The sequence below is a fragment of the Pleurodeles waltl genome, chromosome 3_1 (assembly GCF_031143425.1).
Source record: "Pleurodeles waltl isolate 20211129_DDA chromosome 3_1, aPleWal1.hap1.20221129, whole genome shotgun sequence".
In the NCBI taxonomy this organism is placed as follows: domain Eukaryota; kingdom Metazoa; phylum Chordata; class Amphibia; order Caudata; family Salamandridae; genus Pleurodeles; species Pleurodeles waltl.
Genome location: NC_090440.1, coordinates 1,215,504,751 through 1,215,527,957, shown reverse-complemented (window position 1 = coordinate 1,215,527,957; position 23,207 = coordinate 1,215,504,751). Strand labels below are relative to the sequence as shown.

Below are 23,207 nucleotides of genomic sequence, written 5' to 3'. Positions count from 1 at the left end.
AGTAAAGTGGTGTGGAGTGTTTTGGTGTGGAGTAGAGTGATGTAGAGTTCGGTGGCACAGAGTGGTGTAGAGTACAGTAGAGCGGTGCAACATAGATTGCAGTGGTATGGAGGTGCGCAGAGTGGAGTGGTGCAGAGTGGAGTGGTGCAGATTGGATTGTTTCAGAGTAAAGTGACGTAGTGTAGGGTAGAGTGAAGTGGTGTAAAGTGCAGTGCCATGGAGTGCAATGGTGCAGAGTAGGTTAGAGTGGAATAGAGTTTAGTGACGCAGAGTGCAGTATGGAGGCGTAGAGTTGAGTGGTGCAGAGTAGAATGCAATGGCGCAGAGTGCAGTGGCATATATTATTTTTATTTTTATTTGTAACACGCACAAATCACCTTGGGAGGGGTATCTCAGTGCAGCCACGAGACAAAGGCAACAGCAGCAGCTAAATCAGAACAATGTTGTTTTAAGTGCTTTCCTAAAGAGAAAGTAATCCAAACAAGTTTGATTGTGATGCAACAGTTTGTTCTAGTGAAAAGGAGCTAGGTAAGAAAAAGACCTGCCCCCCGAATGGGACTTTTTGACATGAGGAACAATTAACAGTGCTTTATCCCTAGATCTAAGGAGTCTAGGAGTATGATAGCGCTTAAGCTTTGAAGCTAGGTAGCAAGGGCCTTTTCCAGACAGGGCCTTTTGAGTAAGACAACACATTTTTAAAATGATGCTCTCCCCTATGTAAGGTGCGCAGGAGGGGAGCAGATTCAGCCCCTGATGGAAGGTTGCAAATGGGGTGAGCTACGGTGTTCTGCGTATCTTTGATAACAATGTGTCATTTAACAAAGCCAGTAGTATATCACCATAGTTCCGACAGCTAATCACAATAGCCTGAACCACAGTTTTCCTTGCTGTAGGTGGGAGGAATGGAAAGGCTCTTCTCAGAAAGCGCATGATTTGAAAACATGAGCCTGATATGGACCTCACCTGCTCTTTCATGGTAAGAGGTAGGTCAAGACGGACTCCCAAGTTCTTAACCACCTGCAGGCCACCTGTCAGAAGCCCACAGTTGTTGTGCCTTGCCAAACAGCATAATCTCTGTTTTTCCAGTATTGAGTTAGAGACAGTTCTCTGTCATCCAGACAACAATTGCTGTCATCCCAGCTGAGAAGCTTTCTTTCATTTTGGACAAGTCTTTATCAAAAGAGATTATAAGCTGGGTGTCATCTGCATACAATATTATTTCACAGCCAAAGTCTCTTACAGTCTTGGAGAGGAGTGCAATACATGTGATGAAAAGCAAGCGGCTAAGACAAGAACCCTGTGGCACCCCTTTGTCGAGCATCATAATGCAAGACTTAAAAGAGCCCAAAGTAATAGTTTGGGTTCTGTTGGAAAGAGAAGTTGTTGAAAAGTCAATGTTACGCTGTCCCATGAAAGACAAATCTAGCAGCACTAGCGTAGATGGTATATTAGCATTTAAAGACCCTCTAATATGATCAGTGACCCTTACCAATGCTGTCTCTGTACTGTGTAAAGGTCTAAATCCCAATTGGGATGGGTCCTAGATATTATTAACCCCTAGTTGTTCAGAAAGTTGCTTTTTATTAGTCCTTCCAGAACCTTACCCAGTAAAGGAAGCAATGAGATTGGACGGTAGTTGGAGAGATTGGAAGGTGCTTTTTTAGGATTAGCCTCACCAGGGCCACCTTCCAGGTAACTGGAATTTTTCCAGTATTGACAGATAAATTGAACAAAGAACGGATGGCACGGCCATTGGCATAGAGTGCAATGATGTAGAGTAGTGTAGGGTTCAGTGATGGAGAGTACAGTCTTGTAGAGTAGAGTGTTGTAGATGGCATTGGCATAGTGTGCAGTGGCTTAGAGTGCTGTAGAGCAGTGGTTCCCAACCTTTTGACTTCTGTGGACCCCCACTTTATCTTTACTGGAACCTGGGGACCCCCACTGAATCATTATTGGAATCTGGGAACCCCCCACTGAGTCATTACTGAAGGCTGGGGACCTAATCTGTTAATATTATTTAATTTTCTAAACAGTTGCAGACCTCCTGAGGAAGCTTTGCGGACCCCCAAGGGTCTCTGGACCACAGGTTGGGAACCACTGCTGAAGACAGCAGCCACATCCAGTACAGTCGTGCAGAGTAGAGTAGAGTTGCGTAGAGTGTAGTGATGCAGATCGTAATGGTGTAGAGTGACCTAGAGTGCAGTGGCATAGAGTGCAGTTTTGCAGATTAGTTGGCGTAGCGGTCAGCGTAGAGTACATTGGTTTTGAGTAAAGTGGTGTAGAGTACATAGTACAGTGGTTTAGAGTAGAGTGGCGCAGTTGCATAGAATGGCACAGAGTGCAGTAGCCTAAAGCACAGTGGCGTAGAGTAGATTGTTTCAGAGTAGAGTGAACTGGCATAGAACTGAGTGGTGCAGGGTAGAATGGAGTGGCATAGAGTAGTGGCGTAGATTGCACTGGTGTAGAGTGGAGTGGTGCAGAGTAGAGTAGCGCGGCCTAGAGTGGAGTGATATAGATTGCAGTGGTAAAAAGTGCAGTGGTGCATAGTAGAGCAGAGTGCATTGACACAGAGTAGGATAGAGAGGTGAAGAGTGGCATAGAGTATTGTGGCATCTAGGGGTGCAGCGGCACAGAGTAGAGTGCCATGGAGTTCAGTGGTGGAGAGTGTAGTGTTGCAGAGTATAGTGTTATAGAGTAAAATGAAGTAGAGTGCAGTAGCATAGACTAGAGTGGTGCAGAGTAAAGTGGAATAGAGATCAGTGCAGTGGCATAGAGTAAAGACTTGCAGAGTGGAGCATAGTGGCGTAAAGTGCTGTAGAGTACATTTGCATAGAGTAGAGTATTGAAGAATGGACTGGTGCAGGGTAGATTGTAGTGGCATAGAGTGGAGTGGCAGAGTAGAAAGCACAAGTGCAATAGAGTGTCATAGAGTGCAGTGTTGTAGAGTGCAGTGGTGCAGAGTAGTGGTGTAGAGTGTAGTTACATCACATAAAAACTGGGTTCCTCCTACTTTATTGATTTAAATTCTGGGATGAGGGGCACACTAAAAACATAAGCAAAACACAACATCCCATTTGACCTGTATTTTGTCAATTGCAAACTTAGGCCCTGATTTAGAGTTTGGCAGAGGGTGCTCCTCCTTTACAAACATGATGGATATCCTATCCAGCATATTACAATTCCAGTATAGCCTATGGAACTTGTAATGTGGCGGATGGGATATTTGTCACTTTTGTGATAAATTAACCCTTCCGCCACTCTCTAAATCAGGCTTTTAGTTCACTATAGTCTGACCAAAGCATCAATTCTAACATGTAGAAAAAATATTTTTACATAGATTTTATTTGCTGATTATTCACCTTTTTTTGTGTAAATTTCATTTCTTTTTTCATGTATCAAAACATTTTTACAGCGCTCAAATCAATTCTGTCATGAGATAACAATACATTAAACATATTGAATTCCACAAAAACAATAACAATACAATGTATCACAAACAAAGTTACATACATTTGAATCCGTCCCCATTCGTCATCCAATCTCACACCACAAACTCATCCTCATACATTCACACTATCACAACTCTTACAACTCCCAGCCACAAACTTCACACACAGAAATGCAACAGGAGTAGTTCATCTTTTTCTCAACCGTTGTAGTTGACACATGTTTCGGTGGGTGAAAGTTTTTTTTATACTTCTTCAGGACCAAATTTTAGTTAAAATCAAACCAAGTCGACCAATAGGGGCTTTATTTAAAGAGTATGATACATAAGTAATTAATTCAGATGGCCAAGACCATATATTCAGGTATAAACTATATGAAAAGTGTTTTTTTAATAAGAACCCTTGCGCTGAAACGAAATTTAATAACTATATGAAAAAGACTTTTAATATGAACCCTTGCACGGAAATGAAACATGAAGAGTGTAGTGGCATACAGTGCTTAGGCATAGAGTGCTGTAAAGTGATGCAGAGTGGAGTGATGCAGGGAAGACTGGCGTAGGATGTAGTGGCGTAGAATGCTTTGATATAGAGTGGTGTAGAATATAGTGGTGCAGAGTAGAGTGCAGTGGTATGTAGTAAAGTGGCATAGAGTGCAGTGGTGTACAGTAGAGTGGTGCAGAGTAGAGTGGCATACAGAGTAGTGGCATAGAATACAGTGATGCAGAGTAGAACGGAGTGGCGTAGAGTACAGCGACATACAGTACAATGCGTGGACCGCAGTGGTGTACGGTGCAGTGGCCTAGATTGTTGTAGAGTATAGTGGTGTAAAGTGCAGTGGTGCAGAGTAGATTAGTGTAAAATGCCTTGTTTTTTTAGTAAAGTGGCGTAGAGTGCATTGTCATATAGTGCAGTGGTTAGAAAAGAATGCAGGGCGTAATGTAGGGTATTTATAGAGTTGAGTAGAGTCATGCAGAGTGGAGTGGGGCAACATATGTTGGTGTAGCTCAGAGTGGAGTAGGGCTAACTAGATTGTTTTAGAGTATAGTGAAGTGGCATAGAGTGGTGAGGGTAGAGTGCAGTGGCATAGAGTGAAGTGTTATAGAGTGCAGTGGTGCACAGTAGACTAGAGTAGCATAGAGAGGATTGCCACAGAGTGCAATGGTTCAGAGTGGAGTGCTACAGAGTACAGTGCATTATCGTGGAGTGCAGTGGCCTAGAGGGCTGTGTTGCAGGTTAAAGTGGCATAGAGTAAAGTGGTGAAGAGTGGAATGGAGTGGAGTGGTATAAACGGTAGTTGTGTAGAGTGCAGTGGTGCATAGCAGAGCGGGTTGGAGTGCATTGGCATGGAGTACAATGACGTAGAGTGCAATGGTGCTGTGTAGAGTGCAGGGACGCAGGGTGGAGTGGCATAGTGTTGATTGGTGTAGAGTGCAGTGGTGTGGAGTAGTGCAGAGTAGAGTAGAGTAGAATAAAGTGGAGTATGCATGGTGTGGTAGCGCATTGCCATTACAGACAACTATTCTTCAATTGAAATGACCATTACATGTTCAAAGACATACAGTTTTGCTGATGAACATATATAGTACACCATCAATAATGTATGGAATAACCTAGTGTAGTGCATTAATGTGTTTAAATATTTGTTTCTGCTACGCTTCAGTATTAAAAAAATAATAATAATAATACTTTCCCGCTTCTGGTATATGCAGAATTATGAGCACAGATAATTTTTTTGTGTTACAAAAAAGCCTTTTGCTTCCATTGTCAAATAAATTCTTTCACTTTGAAGCCAGAGAATGAAAAGTAAACACCAAGCTTCCTCAGAAAGCAGAGCATGACATTTGACCTCTGTCTTTGAATGCACAGCAAATGTGACAAGTTAATAACAAGATTTAAAGACCTGTTTACAGAAAACGAGCACTCAGAAGGATATAGTAAATACAATTTTGGGCAACAGGATGGACAAACTCAAGCTGGGCAGCCTAAAACTAATAAAGCCAGAAAATAGAAAGCAAGAAAATGTGACATTTAAACCATAAAGCCGTTGGTAAGCAGTGGGCAAAATGCATTCCCAGGGAAGCTTTCCAAATGTCCCCAGGTTGTCAGCAAACCAGACAACTGCGCTGTCTGGTAGGCTTCAACCTAAAAAGGTGTACTACCAGAATATCAATTATTAAGCATCCTATAAAACTATCATCTTCAGAATATTGAACATAAAAATGTTGTTAAAGTAAGTATTTATAGGTAAGTATAGATTAATTATTCTTATCTACATTCTTCGAGATAGTATGCAAATGTGGAGATAAAGTAGTGAATCTATACCTACCCATGCATTCTTACCATAAACCAACAACCTTAAATTACTGTTTACACAGCTATTTTAATTTATGATTCTTCACATCCAGTGTTAAATTCTGACAGACTTTTCTCCACTTGCTTGCAGACACAAATGGGCAAATGAAATTTAGAAAATCTGGATGTTTCTGAATTTTGTGGTAAATGGTCACTTGGGTAAACCTGCTAGTTGTTTGAAGGTTTATTTAAAAATTAAAGAAATTAGATTGTTAGTCGTGAGGGAGCCAGAGCCCCACTCAAGTAATAACCACATTCCTTACCAGCTAGAACCACTAAAGTCTTCAAATAAACATGTGCCTAAGCTTCTGGTAGCCTATCAAGAAAGCAGACAAACCTAACTTAGAGGCAATGAGTAAAGTATTATTGCAGCACTCAAATGGTAATAAAGAGAAAAGAACAAGAAAAATCCTGAGCCAATTTAGAAAAAGAAAGTACGTTTTTATAAATAAAATGACAACAAAATCCTGCAAGTAGATCCATAGTTATGAATTTTTTAAGTTTTTGTTAAAGATAGTGCCAAGAAGCACAGGGTACAAATCACAGTTATCTGGTTGCACTGGACTGGGTCAAAATCCAAAGTTGAAGCTGATCACAATGGAACACGGGGTGCAGGGACCTGGTTTATCTCAGTGGGAAGCTTACCTTTTAACTGACTCAAGTTCCACACAATTTCACGTTGGTGGGAGACCATAAAGATATGGTTGGTGGTCATCTTTCAGAACTTCGTTTTGGCAGGAAAACTGGGGTGGTCATTGCTGATGCAAAGAGCACTTTGTGGATAAAGTACACAGTCTCTCACCTGGAAAGTCATGTTGGCAGTTGGATGCAGGTCCCGTTTTGGCCTCCGTGAAGGTGGAGACCAGGGATGTTTCCTTTTTAACACTAAGAGCCCAGGACCTCTGGATTTTCACCTGGAATCCAGGTCTTGCAATCTTTAGGTGAGAAGACTACATTTTGACAGCAGCCAAAAGTCCAGCACCTTTGGGAGGGTGGGGGTGGGGAATCTTCTGGGTCAGGACTTTCTCCAGCAGAGTCTAGGCAGGTCCATTTGGTGCTTGTTAGTTGAGCAGTTGCACTGAACCCCTCTGGAAGTTTGAGCCCCTGCAGCTCAAACAGGACGTCAGCCAACTGAGCCTTGGAGTCACTTCTAGCATCCTGTGTTCAAGGCAAACATGTCCAGTGCTCCTCTAGGCTTCAGAAAGCAAGTCCATCCTTCTTTCGAGTCTCCACAGGTTGAAGTGTTCTTATAAGAGGTTTTCAGGGTGCCACATTTATACTCATGCCAGCCTGTGTGGAAATCACCATATTTGTCCAGGCACAGCAAAGGGTTTATTTTGCCAGGTCAAAAAAGTAGTTTACAACTGTACTACTGGCTGCAGTGCAGACCTGAGACATGTTTTACTGAACTACTTTAGTGATTGGCACAGTGAATACTGCAGCCCACTTGTAGCATTTAATTTACAGGCCATGAGTACATGTAGTACTTTACCAGGGAGGTATATGTAAATTACATAGGTGTCTACCAATTTTAGGATGTTTGGAACAGATAGCACCAGCACTTTACTACTGGTTAGCAACAGTAAAGATCGAAGAGTCCTAATGCCAACAAAAATGGCTTCAGCAAAAATATAGGGTATTGAAGGCAAACATCCAGGGGAATACCACAAAAGAGATGGTTATTTCCAATATGTTTCATCACCCAGCAGAAAGCAGGGAGAACTACCCTCATGGGAGTTCTCATTGTTAAGGCAGAAAAAACCTGGGAAGACCTTTAGCTTTGGCATAGTCTGCCCCATCACAATATTCCACCAAAGAATCCATGCTATGTCAGAGATTGACCACTTCAACAGTTTTGGATTCTCACTTCTCATCTGCATATGCCATCTAAGGGGTCTGTGGACTGTCTGAACCCAGAAGTGAGTCCAAAACAAGTATGCTCTCAATTTCTTTAGTGCTCAGATCACAGTAAATGCTTTTTTGTCTGTTGCACTCCAGCTCTGTACCCTGAAAAGTAGTCCCTGACTGATAAAGGCTACAGGTTGGTCCAAGCCCTTATCTTTTAGCAGTGATACAACAGCCCCAGTGCCATGCTCTGAAGCATCTGTCTGCACCTCACATTCTGTGGAGAAGTCAGGGACCTTAAGCACTGGTGCTGTGCACATGGCTTCCTTCAGGGCATCAAATGCTTTCTGACGCACCTCCTTCCTGATCATCTTCTTGAGCTGCTTTTTGGAAGTCAAGTTAGTTAAGCGGACAACAATGGTCTGGATCTTGGGGAGGGGGTCTCAAGCCAAGATTTACTGTATCTTGGGCTAGAAGGGCTCCACTTTGCCTCCACCAACTTGGTGGCTCAAGTTCACATCTGGCTCGTACTGGCCTTTTTAAAAAAAATAATTATTATTTATTTATTTATTGATTTTGCTATGAACACAGTAGTAGCAAATAAACAGGCAATTCAAAGCAGCAAAGCTGCAGTTTAACATTCCACAAGCTACATCTTGCATCTAATTTTCATATAGCTATACCCACATTTATATAACTGTAAGTTCATTGCCAATGCACATTGCCTCCTTTCCTTTTTCTCGGTGACGCGGATAGTAGCCTGTCCGGGTTTTGGAGTAGGCACGTGTTCAGTGGTTCCCATATATCCTTAGGGCGTGAGGTGGGGGGCTGCAACCCTGCAACCCTGCATAAACATCCAGCTGGTCCTTTCAGTATATCAAGTCTGTTAGCCAGTCTTTGAATTTAGGCGACCTCCCTCTCCTCCCTCTGCATGGCACTTTCCGTTTTGCCAATAAAAGACTTAGGGGGTCATTCTAACATTGGCGGGCGGCGGAGGCCGCCCGCCAATGTTCCCCCTCCAAAATACCGCTCCGCGGTCGCAAGACCGCTGAGGGTATTTTGGGATTTGCCCTGGGCTGGCGGGCGGCCGCCCGCCAGCCCAGGGCAAATCAACCTTCCCACTAGGACGCCAGCTCAGAATTGAGCCGGCGGAGTGGGAAGGTGCGACGGGTGCAGTTGCACCCGCCGCGTATTTCACTGTCTGCAAAGCAGACACTGAAATACTAAGTGGGGCCCTCTTACGGGGGCCCCTGCAGTGCCCATGCCATTGGCATGGGCACTGCAGGGGCCCCCAGGGGCCCCGCGGCACCCCCTACCTCCCGCCAGGAACAGGATGGCGGTAGGGGGTGTCAGAATCCCCATGCTCCGAGGCCATGGAGGATTCCCCCGAGCAGCGGAAAGTCGGCGGGAGACCGCCGACTTTCCGTTTCTGACCGCGGCTGAACCGCCGCGGTCAGAATGCTTGAGGGAGCACCGCCAGCCTGTTGGCGGTGCTCCCGTGGTCGGTGACCCTGGCAGTCACCGGCCGCCAGGGTCAGAATGACCCCCTTAGGCTTGTGTATCTATGGTGTGTTCCCTCCAACACTTCTATGCATCCCAGCAGAGCTCTCTGTGGTGTGAGTACCAATGGTGTGGAAATCATGAGTGCCATCGCCTGTTCGATCTCCGTCCAGTATCGCAGTATTGGGGGGCACAGCCAGGCCAGGTGTAGGAACCCCGCGTCATCCATCCCACATCTTGTGCAATTTGCATCTGGCCTTAGACCGTTTCTGTGGAGCTTGAGGGGTGTGTAGTATAATCTGTGTAGGAATACAACAAACAGGTATAGTAATGGAAATGTGCCAAATAAATATTATAATTGCTTTTTGGAAATCGACTGGCCATGCAACTAAAGGGACTTGTGTATCTTTCAGTATGCAATATTGAATGATTAGCAGCTGCAACATGATGGTAAACTTAATGTGTGTAACTGCATTCTTAAAGTTCACAAAAAGAGTTAAAAACACACAAAAGCAAAAACCTTTTTGGGTTCTAGCTTTTTAATCTTTCTCCTGATTTTTTTGTATTATTTGAGGCCTTCAGTGGCGCTGCTGTTTTAGATCTTTACTTCAAGGTTCAAGGACACTCTTGAATTATAAGTTGCAGCAGGAGGCCACCTCTAGTGCTGGGCAGGGCCTAGGTCAATAATTGATGACAGTGGAAGTAGTGCCCTGATCGCAGAACTAATCCAAATGGATGTGTTTTGTGTTGGGCACCTGCCAATGTGGAGGTTGGACCCACATCAGAAATGTAAGTGTGACAAAGTACAAAAAATGTTTGGGCACACTTGAACAAGTGAAGTACTCTACACAGAAAACCAATAGTGAATGTGGTGATTTGAGCGTACCTTACTCTCAAGTATCTGTCTATATAGATTTGAGACATCCAGCACGAGGGATACTCTTCTTTATCCAGGTTTACAAGTGAAGCTTAAGATAAAAGGCCTCATTCTGACCTTGGAAATCAAAAGACAGGTCCAATCAATTCAGAGGTGTACAGATTTCTTAGGATTTGTATTAGAAACAAAATGGTTCAAAAGGAGATATCACTGAGGAGGAGGTTCATACATAAAGGATTGGAAGGGTATAAAACTCCATGTCCTGATGGTTATACTGTTGAGGATTATGTGACATCTTGCACTATTCTAGTGTCCATACTTAAGTAGTTGTTTAACTTCTTCTGGGGTTTGCATTCAGTCGCTGGATTTTTACTGTCAGACTCAAGTCACCACTAACTTGTTGATCTGAATGTCGCAGATTGAATGAGGTGAAACTCGCTAGTCTCCTTGCCCATTGACAGTGTCAAACATGACGGGTCTGTGCTCTGAGCTGATGTTGGAGAAGTGGGAAGAGGAATTAGGACATTGCAGAAGAGGCATTGTTGGCTTGTAGTCACACAGCTAGTCTCGTCCAGTGTAGGTTCTGTCAGACTTTCTAGTCTCTCTGGAGTGATGACTTTTTTAAACTAAACAGAACACAAGATTACTGTTTTTCTCCTTTCTTACATCAATCTTAAATACATATATTTTTTTCATTTAAATGGAAAACAGGTTTCGAAATGATCATTGGTTCACAGTTTGGAAGGGCCATGTGTTGGTTATTCCTTCTAAATTGGGAATCAATAAACATATGTATCAATGGTTTTGTGTATGCAGTTCCATTTGTAAACCATTTATCAGTTACCGACTCACAAGGTGGGGAGGTAGCTGATTTGAAAAGGGGAAGGAGTCCTCTTTATACCTTTTAATGTTTAGGAATCATGGTGGCAAAATCGGGGGATGAGGCAGTGCTCCAGGGGGTCACTCTCACTGATGTTTTTCAAAATAGAAATCTTTCTTTTAAAGCAAGGATGTTTCTTTTAAGGACATTTGACTGGTTTAAAAAAATCTCCCCTTTGAAATGCAGTGAACATGAGGGTGGATTGATTCCCCCTTGCACGTTACCATCCCTGTGATTGTAGCGATTCACAGGGAGGTCAAAAATTGCGATCTGACAAAAAAATATAAATTGGGGAGGTCATCCTGTGACCCACTGCTAGTGTTACAGAGATTGGTTCACAAAATGAAATACTAACCACAAAGAGGTGGTGCAAATTTGCAATAACTTTTTATGACTAGTAAATCTGGCCCTTGCACCTTTAACATATCACATTTAAAGCAAAGCACATCTGCAGTGGAGAGGGTTCTTATTACTTGAGAAGAGGTCATCAATTTAAGTGAAAATATTTTATTACTCTTTACATCCGTGGTGAAGGTTACATCTAATCTGCCTTATTGGTAAAGCATAAACTAAATGCACAAGGTTAAAAAAACATTGTTCCACATTTTTTCATAGTAAACTGGTATTGATACACTTGGAGGGGACTGCTCATTGGTGGTGCTCACCTACTATCATTTAAATCAGGCTAATATCATTTAAATCAGGCTAATCTGACTGTGACCTCCTTATCTTTCTGCTACCATTTCAGATGGTAAAAGCAATTCAAGTACTTCGGATTCACCTGCTGGAGCTAGAGAAGGTGAATGAGTTGTGCAAAGACTTCTGCAACCGCTACATTACCTGCCTCAAGACAAAGATGCACAGTGACAACCTCCTCAGGAATGACCTTGGGGGTCCATACTCACCAAACCATACATCCATAAGCCTTCATTCACAGGTAAGATTTCTAAAAATCCCCTTTCCAATCCCGGTAGAAAACTATTGATGCAGTATAAATCCTGAGGTCATTCTAATTGTAAGGTTTGTGGAAATAGTGGGCCAGATTTTCAAACCATTTTTGTGATTGCAGATGCTCTGATTCACAGTTTACGACCCTGTGCTTTTTGCAATGTATTAAACCCATGTTATCATTAGTATATTTTCTCTGACTCCTAAATAGGGTTGAGGAATAGAGAATGAATCTCTATTTGGTACTTTGTACATTTGACCTATAGTGTTGTAGGCATAACTTCATAACAGTGATTTCTATCCAGATGTATATCAGTTTGTGACCTACCTTCTGAATATTGATGAGATAGGTTGGAACTCATTACTATTCGGATTTTTGTGAACTGACCTATTAGTGCATAGGTCAGTTTGTAAAATTCCACACTGGTTGCAATATTGCTGGTCGTAGTTTGTGAACAGTATTTGCAAAAATGTTTCTTACATCTGTCCCTAAATGCTTTCCTGGCTATTCTCCCTTCTCATGTCTGCGACAGTGTTCGATTGCAGCCTCCAATTATCTCTGTGCATGGCACTTTATGGGTGGCCATTCAGAACCCAAATATAACAGGCAATTACAAATTAACATTTTAAGTGCAATTGCTACAATTTGCTAGTGTTGAGATTAATTACCGTATTTATCGGCGTATAACACGCACCGGCGTATAACACGCACCTCATTTTAAGAGGAAATTTCAGAAAAAAAACCCATTACATTTTATCGGCGTATAACACGCACACATCATTTGCCCCCTATTTTCAGGGAGAAAAAGTGCGTGTTATACGCCGATAAATACGGTATTTCAAAGGTACACACTCATTCTCACAGCTAATCAAAGAATAATAATGAAGAAATCAAGGAATAATTAAATCTGTTTTACATGTTGTTGACATTGTATGATCTGTAAGCAAAGCCTTTATCTTTTAATAGCTGGAAAGTTATCCTTCACAGGAAACATACTCATAAGCATTGAGTATGGGCAAAGTGGAATTCCTGTGTTAATTTCCACTCTGGACAGTCATGGGTGGGCAATTGTTTTAACTCCTTTATTTACAGCATGTGAGTACCACAGACCCGATTATACCATCTGAAAATACATTTGTTAAAGTTATCTTGGTTTCTTTGCATCTTAACCACTGGCAAACTGTTGTTGTGAGCATGGCAAGTGGGGTAACTTAAGGCATGTGTTGTGGGTTTTGGTAACCATAGCTGTTGAATTTCATTGGTGTTGCAGGTTTGGGCCAAAAACATATATAATTTTTTAACTGAGTGTGTTTTTCAACTGTATGCAGTAGGGGTTGGAAATCCCTGCACCTACACCGGCACAGGCAGGCATTCATTGCTGCTCACGGCCTTCGGGGTTAGCTGCAGGGCCTGGCCTGCAGCCAGGTCCTGTGCCCAACCCCCGTCTGGAAGCCTTGTGTTTTCCACACCTGTACATCCATATCACGTGTGACCGAGGGGGGTCAGGCACTCACTGTAGTGACTCCTTTGCCTGTAGAATTTGTTTTCCAACCCACAATAATGGTGAATCTTAATCAGTATGAACAACATTCACAAAATATTGAATCTAACACCATAAATGGAAGATTGTGATAGCCTTTTGATTCATGAATCACACCCCTGTTTCTACGTTTCTTCCTGATGAGAGGATCATGTTTTTTAAGCATTTGGGTCCCCCCTAGCACTCTACTAGGGTCAGATACCTCTCTGGGTGCTTCCCTGTTGCTGTGGATTTTTTCCGCACAAAAATATCATCAATCGCAATCAATTTGTGATTTTCAAGATGGTGAAAAAAATCATTACACTTTCTCCGCTCCTGACTACAATCCTCCATTCATATACTGGGGAGTAGGGAAAATTATCTATCTATCTATCTATCTATCTATCTATCTATCTATCTATCTATCTATCTATCTATCTATCTATCTATCTATCTATCTATACGTATCCCAACATGTATATTTGATATATGAAGACAATAATAACCTGGATGGGTGTGAACTCCTAAGACACCGTCTACATTACATTTTGGGATCAATGCAGCCCTTGACTGAAGAATGTAAATTGGGAGTAAGAGCCTGGGAATGTTACCATCCTGTTGAATTGGATGTCAGCACTTCAAACCAGGACCTGCTTCAGCCAAGTCCCAGAACATAAGTTTAAAAAAAAGAAAAGGGGCCAGGGTAGGTACACCCTGACCCCTTATCTCTGGCGCTGGGGTCCCAGAGGGACCCCAGCAAGGGTACAAAAGCACTTTTAAAAAACATGCTGCTGCAAATTCGCTACGTCATTGCAAAATGTTTAAAAAACACAAGCGCGGGCCCCGCACTTGTTTTTATTAATGCCCTGGGTAGGCGGAGTGGGCGCATGGGCCTTCCCTCATAGGGCACCTCCCCGGGGCTTTGATCGAAAATAATGTGGGGATTCCGTGTGCCACCCTCACAGCTGCGGGGACTGCCACCTCCCCAGGTCTTTAATAAAATATAATGTGGAGGGGCCGCACACCCCCACGGCCCCAGGGACAGCCACCTCCCTAGGGCTGAATTTAAAATAGGAAGGGGGTCCATCATGGACTCCTAGCCTCAGGGACCACCACCTCCCTGGGGCTAGTTCACATTGGAGGGGGCCACACAGCCCCCCCTCAAAGGGACAATGATGGCTTTGGGGACTGCCAACCCCCACGGCCAGCTCCTGCTATGTCCCAGGGTGCCCAACCCAGGGACATAGATGTTTGCATTTGCTTGGTGGGAGCTGACAGTTTCCACCAAGCAAAAGCAAACAAACTCCACTTCCTGCAAGCGGGAGCTGTCAAATAGCCCTCGTTTGCAGAAAGCTGAGTTTTTATCTGTTTCCCTGCACGCAAATATGCGTACGGGGAAACAGATAAAAACATTGTTCCAGCAGCTCCCTCCTTGTGGTATGAGCCTTAAACATTTCATACTTGAGCTATTCATTTTTTTTTTTTTATATATTTTTTTTAGCCCTTTATGAGCTCTCTGGGACTGTGGTGTTTGGGGGGGGGGTCGGGGGGGGAAGGTGGGAAGCCGCAAGGTCTCCGCCACGTTCCTTGAGGATTTTTTGTAGGTAATTTATTATATGACCTTCACAGGTTATCTGGGGCTGCAGGGGGAGCCTCAATGCCTCCCCTGCAGCCCCATTGCTCCAGCAAGCAGGGTACTGCTTTCAATAGCAGCTTCTGCTTGCTGGAACAGTGTTTTTATGTGTCCTCACTGCACGACTCTCTGCATGAAGGGAACAGAGATGAAAATTCTGCTTTCTGACAGCGGGACCTGTTTGACAGGTCCAGTGGTCAGAAAGAGGATTTGATTGCTTTTGCTTGGTGAGAGCGTTTAGCTCCCACCAAGCAAAAGCAAACAGCTATGTCCCAGAGTGGGGACCCTGGGACATATCAGGAGCCAGCCCTGGGGATGGCAGTCCCCAGGGCCATCATTTGCTCCTTGAGGAGGGCCATGTGCCCCCCCCACTAACAAGTATAGCTCTGTGGAGGTGTTGGTTCCCGGGGCTACAGGGGGTCCGAAACAGACATCCTTCACTTTTTTTAATGTTTGCCAAGAGGAGGTGATGGTCTTCAGGGTAGCAGGGGGCCATGTGCTCCCCCGCACTGATTATTAAGAACGCCCTAGGGAGGTGGTGGTCCTGTACAACCATGCAACCCCGTGCTGCACAGAGCCTGACCTGCAACCAGTCCCTGCAGCCAACCCCCATAACCTCCCAACCCCACACAATGTACAGTCAAACAGTCTGTCTCTCTGACTGTGAGAATGGGTGTGAGAGAGAGTCTCTGGGTGTGAGAGTGTCTGGTTATGAAAGTGGGTGTGTGAGGGTCTGAGTGGTTTGTGAGTGGGTGCTTAAGGGCCTGAGTGGGTCTGTGATTGGTGTGTCTGTGTCTGAGGGGATCTGTGAGTGGGTGCGTCAGTGTCTGAGTGGGTCTGTGAGTGGGTGCGTGATGGTCTGAGTGGGTCTGTGAGTAGATGCGTCAGTGTCTGACTGGATCTGTGAATGGGTGCTCGATGGTCTGAGTGGGTCTGTGACTGTGTGTGTGAGGATCTGAGTGGACATGTGAGTGTGTGCGTCACTGTCTGAGTGGGTCTGTGAGTGGGTGCATCATTGTTTGAATGAAACTGTGAGTCGGGGCATGAGTGTCTGAGTAGGTGCATGAGTGTCTGACTGGGTCTGTGAAGGGGTGCATGAGGGTCTGAGTGGGTCTGTGAGTGGGTGCGTCAGTGTCTGAGTCAGTCTGTGAGTGGGTGCGTCAGTGTCTGAGTGGGTCTGTGAGTGGGTGCATGACATCTGAGTGGGTTTGTGAGTGGGTGCATGAGTGTCTGAGTGGATCTGAAAGTGGGTGTGGGAGTCTGAGTGGGTGCATGAGTGTCTCATTGGGTTTTTGAGTGGGCACATGCGTCTGAGTGCATGTATGAGTGAATGAATTAGTGTATGAATGAGTCTATGAATTTTTAAAAAAATGTTTTGCTTATTCGCGATTAATCTAGATTAATCTTGACTAATATCAATTAATCGTGAATATCGTGCATGATGAAGAAAAATCATTTTAAACTCATAATTTGATCGTCAAGCACCCTTATGTCGCACTCTTGGGGTCAAGGTACCTCCATCCTGACCCCTTATGCTACTTTTCATTTTGTTTTTCAGCCCCATGGACCATGTCCCGAGACCTTAAAATAGCAGCCGAAACTTTCCGTTCAACTTGTGGCCAGCGAATTACAGCGCTTATATTATAGCACGCATTAACGAAAATGTGCAAATATCCACAACCTCAGATATATAAATTTATTTTCCCTTTAATATCTCAAAAACTACTGAAAGGATTTACACCAAACACCCAAAAGCACTGTCTGCATACCGACAGCTAGCTTTCTGCCAAAGTTGGTTTAATTCCTTCCAGTGGTTCGAGCTGTAGGCTTGTTCAAAGGTCCTATGAGAAGTAACATGAGAAATACAACTTTTTTGACCCCTCCTTTTTCTCGGCCCCCGCTTCACGGTTCACCCCAAAACTTTCCGTGCACCACTTGAATCACCGGGGCACTTTAAAAAAAAAAACTTTTGTGAAGATTCGTCAAATGGTGCCAAAGATATAGGCAAGTCAAAAAAACACTTTTTCTATAGAAACATGGTCAGAACTATAACTACCTAGTGACTGCCGCCACTAGGTTATATATATGTGTGTATATATATATATATATATGGGAAAACTCATTTTTAGGGTTTAGGGTGAGAATGATTTTTTTGTGGTAAGTGTTTGTTAAGAGTTTAGGTGGGTATGGATTTTTGGGAGGCAAGGGTAATTTCAGGGTTTAGGGTAAGTATGGATTTTTGGGTGGCAAGGGCATATCTAGGGTTTAGGGTGGGTATGGGTTTTTGGGTGACAAGGGAATTTTTTGGATATAGAGTGGGTATGGGTTTTTAGGTGTCATGGGTAATTTTAGGGTTTAGGGTGGGTATGGGTTTTTAGGTAGCAAGGGCAATTTTAGGGTTTAGTGTAGGTATGGGTTTTTGGATAGCAAGGGTAATTTTAGGGATTAGGGTGGGTATGGGTTTTTGAGTGGCAAGGGTAAATTTAGGGTTTTGGGTGGGTATGGGTTTTTGAGTGGCAAGGGTAATTTAGGGTTTAGGCTGAATATGGGTTTTTGGGTGGTGAAGGTTTTTTTAGGGTTTATGGGGTATGGGTTTTTGGGTGACAAGGGTAACTTCAGGGTGTAGGGTGCGTATGGGGTTTGAGTGGCAAGGAAAATTTTAGGGTGGGTATGGTTTTTTGGGTGATGGGTAATTTTATGGTTTGGAGAGGATGCTGGTTTTTGGGTGGCAAGGGTAATTTTGGGATTTATGGTTGGTATAGGATTTTGAGTGGCAAGTGTAATATAAGGATTTAAGGTGGGTATGGGTTTTTAGTTGGTAAGAGTGTTTTTAGGATTTAGAGTGGGTATGGGTTTTTGGGTCGCAAGGCAATTTTTAGGGTTCAGAGTAGATATGGGTGTTTGGGTTTTATGGTGTTTTTAGGGTTTGGGGGTGTGGGGTTTTGGGTGGAAATGTGTTTTTAGGGTGGGTATGGGATTTGGTTTGATTAACGTATAGTAATTAAAATTGCTTTAAGGTTAAAAAAAAACATAGAAATTCAATGAAAAAAACAAGGGTTACAGGGACATTATAGTTAGGAAATAGAATTTTAAAAAATTATAGGACTTCACTTAAAAAAAACTAAAGTTACAGGAACGTTATAGTTAGGCTCACATTTTAAACATATAGAACCATCGAAATTAATTGGTTATAGTTAGAGTTATTTCAAGTAACTAAAACCTGTGCCCTAAGAAAGCTATAACTCGAGCCCTCACCATGCACTACTAATTACCCCAGATATTACAGCACTCATTACATCTTTTGGAACACCATTGATAATGATACTGTGAAATTTGCAGAAAAATTATTGATGAGATAACTGTGTATGGCGGGAGCACAAGCTATAGTTACCTTAGGGCATGAGTTATAGTTACTTGAAATACCTCTAACTGTAATAGCTGAATTTCTATGGTTTTGTATATTTAAAATGTGAGCCTAAGTATAACATCTCTGTAACCTTTGTTTTTTCAGAGAATATATATTTATGTATATATCTATATATTTCTTTGGCATCTTGTGTGTGGCTTGCATGTATATTTATTTATATATATATATATATATATATATATATATATATATATGCAAGCCACACACAAGACGCCGAAGTTACCAAGCCTCATGTGGCAAGCGTCACCGCCGTTCGAAATCCACAACACTTCTCGAGCAGTCCACACAAGAGGGCAAAGACGATCCACATCACCAGAGTTTTCAGTTACAAAGCTTCCTTCAGTAGTGGCAAAACAAGGAAAACAACAGCGTGTTTTGATCACAAACAGGTCTTGATCATGTGATTCGTAGTATGTATGCAAACCAATATAAAGAACTACAATCAAAACAGAGAAAAAGACTTCAAGTCCACAATTGATATTGCTACTAAGAATCTGTACCATGCATTGACAAATATAGTAAGAGAAAAAATACATTCAACTATATTTTTTTCTCCAAAACAAATACAGGAATCAATGATTGTTTGAATTATCCATAAACAGTCCTTAAAAAGCGAATATCACATTATCAATAGTAATGCATGCAAGTTAAAAGTGAATACACAGTCATTAATGAACGGTTTGTGCTATAGTAGCATAATTATCATTCACTCAAAATTAAAAAATCTAGTGTTTATTATACTGAAATCAAAATAAATTGCTCATTTCGAATATCCTGTTTCGGAAAATCAATTTTCGTCCGTGCCATAAGATCTATTGTTGTTTGTAATAGTACGCTCTAAAAAACATTTTTTTACCAGAAACATCGTGGACCCAATATACCATTTCTCACAGGGACACTTTATACCATACACTGTGTAATCAGTAGTACAAGTGGTAAACTTGGTGATGTTCTATTTCCTTTTGTTGCTCTCTAAAAAACATTAGACACAATATTGCTAAATTTACAGGCCTTGCAGTGTCCACAAATCCTGATGCCTTTTGGTTTCGTTAACCATGTGCTCTCTTGAGGTTCTAAAAAACTATGTACCAGGAAATCTTTTAAAGCGGTATCCCTTCTATAAGTAGTTGAAGGAATGTTACCTAATGTATGCTTCAGTACTGGGTCCTAATATGGTATACTGGATCCACAATGTTTCTGGGAAAAAAAAAAAAATATTAGAGTATTGGAGTGCTATTACAAATAATGATGGGATGTATGGCACTGCTAAACATGTCATTGATGCACATACGAGAGATTGGAAGCAGGCACATTTTTTTGCCTTAGACTTTGTTCCTAAGAACTCTAGGGGTGGTAACAGGTTATCCGTACCAAGAAAGTTAGAATTGCGACTGATTTTGGAGGCTGGATGTTTAATTCCCCAAGTATGAATACCGATGAGGAGTTAGCAGCCCATTTATAGCAGTATTGCACATAAATATACATTTGTTGAGTACAAATATTTTTCTCCCGCATTTTTAACATTTAAACAAGATATGTGATTCGTACTAAGGTTTAATATATTTATTCAAATTTCAGGTTGAAAAGTTTCTTTTTAGGAGTATAATAAATGGTTTTATGCATTGTCTTTCTTTTTTCAGATTAACAATCAAAATCTAGGACTATGTTTTAGGAGTAGATAGACAGGATGAAAATTGATTTTTTGAAAAAATTATTTGAGATGAGCAGTTTATTTTGATTTCCATATAATAAATACATTCATTTTGAAATTTGAATGACTGGCAATTATGCTACTATAGCTTAATTGTTTACTTTGTTTTGATATTACTGCTGCTATAGCACAAACCGTTCATTAATTACTGTGTTTTCACTTTTAACTTGCATGCATTGCATCTGTGACTGGGGGGTGAATGTTTAATTTGTTCTGCATTCTGTCCATCATCTGTTGTTTTTGGATTCGTCTTTGCCCTGCAACATGGACTGTTAGAGGAGTGCTGTGTATGTATAGTGTTTATTTGCTTGCCTATATCTTTAGCGCCACTTGACGAATCTTCACAAAACCTTCCAAAAAAAATGCGCCAGTCATGTCATCTGCTGCCTGCAAAGTTTCGGGGTGGTCTGTCCCAAAGGGCGAGGAAAAAGGGGTGGTCCCAAAGCGCTTTTTCTCCATCCATTTTTCTATAGGTATTCTGAACAGCAATAGCGCTGAAACTATTGGATGGAATTACACCAAATTTGGCAGTAAGGTAGGTTACGGTCCAGAAAGTGACCTTTTCGTGTTTTTCTATCAATCTGTTCAGTGCTTTTTTGGTAATTAGTGGGGAAGAAAATTTGTATATATAGGGATGTGGATCTGTCGCACATTCGACGTGGACCGCCAGAATCCGCAAGCCACATGGAGGAGTGTGATTGGGTGAGTGCAAGCTGTTCAGAAAGTTGTGGCCGCATTTTATCAACCAGCAACATTCCCGGGGGACGGATTTTCTTTGAGAAATCGGTAGAAGGGGTCAGGGTAGAGGTACTCTGACCCCATGGGGATAATGTATGGGTTTGTGAGGTGTAGGAAAGTACCATCTTGCCTGGCATGCTACCCCCATTTTTCACTGTATATATGTTGTTTTAGTTGTATGTGTCACTGGGACCCTGTCACCCAGGGCCCCAGTGCTCATAAGTGTGCCTGAATGTGTTACCTGTGTAGTGACTAACTGTCTCACTGAGGCTCTGCTAATCAGAACCTCAGTGGTTATGCTCTCTCATTACTTTCAAATTGTCACTAACAGGCTAGTGACCAATTTTACCAATTTATATTGGCTTACTGGAACACCCTTATAATTCCCTAGTATATGGTACTGAGGTACCCAGGGTATTGGGGTTCCAGGAGATCCCTATGGGCTGCAGCTTAAGTAACTTATAAGTCACCTATATGTCTAACCTTTACCTGGTAAAGGTTGGGTGCTAAGTTACTTAGTGTGTGGGCACCCTGGCACTAGCCAAGGTGCCCCCACATTGTTCAGGGCCAATTCCCCGGACTTTGTGAGTGCGGGGACACCATTACACGCGTGCACTACATATAGGTCACTACCTATATGTAGCTTCACAATGATAACTCCGAATATGGCCATGTAATATGTCTATGATCATGGAATTGCCCCCTCTATACCATCCTGGCATAGTTGGCACAATCCCATGATCCCAGTGGTCTGTAGCACAGACCCTCGTACTGCCAAGCTGCCTTTTCCCGGGGTTTCACTGCAGCTGCTGCTGCTGCCAACCCCTCAGACAGGCATCTGCCCTCCTGGGGTCCAGCCAGGCCTGGCCCAGGATGGCAGAACAAAGGACTTCCTCTGAGAGAGGGTGTTACACCCTCTCCCTTTGGAAAATGGTGTGAAGGCAGGGGAGGAGTAGCCTCCCCCAGCCTCTGGAAATGCTTTCATGGGCACATTTGGTGCCCATTTCTGCCTAAGCCAGTCTACACCAGTTCTGGCCCTGCTCTGGCGCGAAACTGGACAAAGGAAAGGGGAGTGACCACTCCCCTGACCTGTACCTCCCCTGGGAGGTGCCCAGAGCTTCTCCAGTGTGCTCCAGACCTCTGCCATCTTGGAAACAGAGGTGCTGCTGGCACACTGGACTGCTCTGAGTGGCTAGTGCCACCAGGTGACGTCAGAGACTCCTTGTGATAGGCTCCTTCAGGTGTTGCTAGCCTATCCTCTCTCCTAGGTAGCCAAACCCTCTTTTCTGGCTATTTAGGGTCTCTGTCTCTTGGGATTCCTTAGATAACGAATGCAAGAGCTCATCCGAGTTCCTCTGCATCTCTCTCTTCACCTTCTGCCAAGGAATCGACTGCTGACCGCGCTGGAAGCCTGCAAAACTGCAACATAGTAGCAAAGACGTCTACTGCAACTCTGTAACACTGATCCTGCCGCCTTCTCGACTGTTTTCCTGGTGGTGCATGCTGTGGGGGTAGTCTGCCTCCTCTCTGCACTAGAAGCTCCGAAGAAATCTCCCGTGGGTCGACGGAATCTTCCCCCTGCAACCGCAGGCACCAAAAAGCTGCATTACCGGTCCCTGGGGTCTCCTCTCAGCACGACGAGCGAGGTCCCTCGAATCCAGCAACTGTGTCCAAGTGACCCCCACAGTCCAGTGACTCTTCAGTCCAAGTTTGGTGGAGGTAAGTCCTTGCCTCCCCACGCCAGACTGCATTGCTGGGAACCGCGACTTTTGCAGCTACTCCGGCCCCTGTGCACTTCCGGCGGAAATCCTTTGTGCACAGCCAAGCCTGGGTCCACGGCACTCTAACCTGCATTGCACGACTTTCTAAGTTGGTCTCCGGCGACGTGGGACTCCTTTGTGCGACTTCGGGTGAGCACCGTTTCACGCATCCTCGTAGTGCCTGTTTCTGGCACTTCTCCGGGTGCTGCCTGCTGCTGAGAGGGCTCCTTGTCTTGCTCGACGTCCCCTCTGTGTCCTGACGCAATTTGCGACATCCTGGTCCCTCCTGGGCCACAGCAGCATCCAAAAACGCTAACCGCACGATTTGCAGCTAGCAAGGCTTGTTGGCGTTCTTTCGGCGGGAAAACACTTCTGCACGACTCTCCACGGCGTGAGGGATCCGTCCTCCAAAGGGGAAGTCTCTAGCTCTTGTCGTTCTTGCAGAAACCTACGCTTCTACTGTCCAGTAGCAGCATCTTTGCACCTACAGCTGGCATTTCCTGGGCATCTGCCCATCTCCGACTTGCTTGTGACTTTTGGACTCGGTCCCCTTGTTCCACAGGTACCCTC

At 43.4% G+C, this 23,207-nt stretch overlaps 1 protein-coding gene across 22 annotated transcripts in view; it reads left to right on the top strand.

The window, feature by feature from the left end:
- PKNOX2 (PBX/knotted 1 homeobox 2) overlaps positions 1–23,207 on the top strand; it is a 3,670,033-nt gene that overhangs the window by 2,962,268 nt on the left and 684,558 nt on the right. For all 22 annotated transcript variants that reach the window (XM_069224545.1, XM_069224549.1, XM_069224540.1 and 19 more), the window contains one exon: positions 11,649–11,837. In XM_069224545.1, the coding sequence (XP_069080646.1) occupies positions 11,649–11,837 (189 nt within the window). The remainder of the gene's footprint in view (positions 1–11,648; positions 11,838–23,207) is intronic.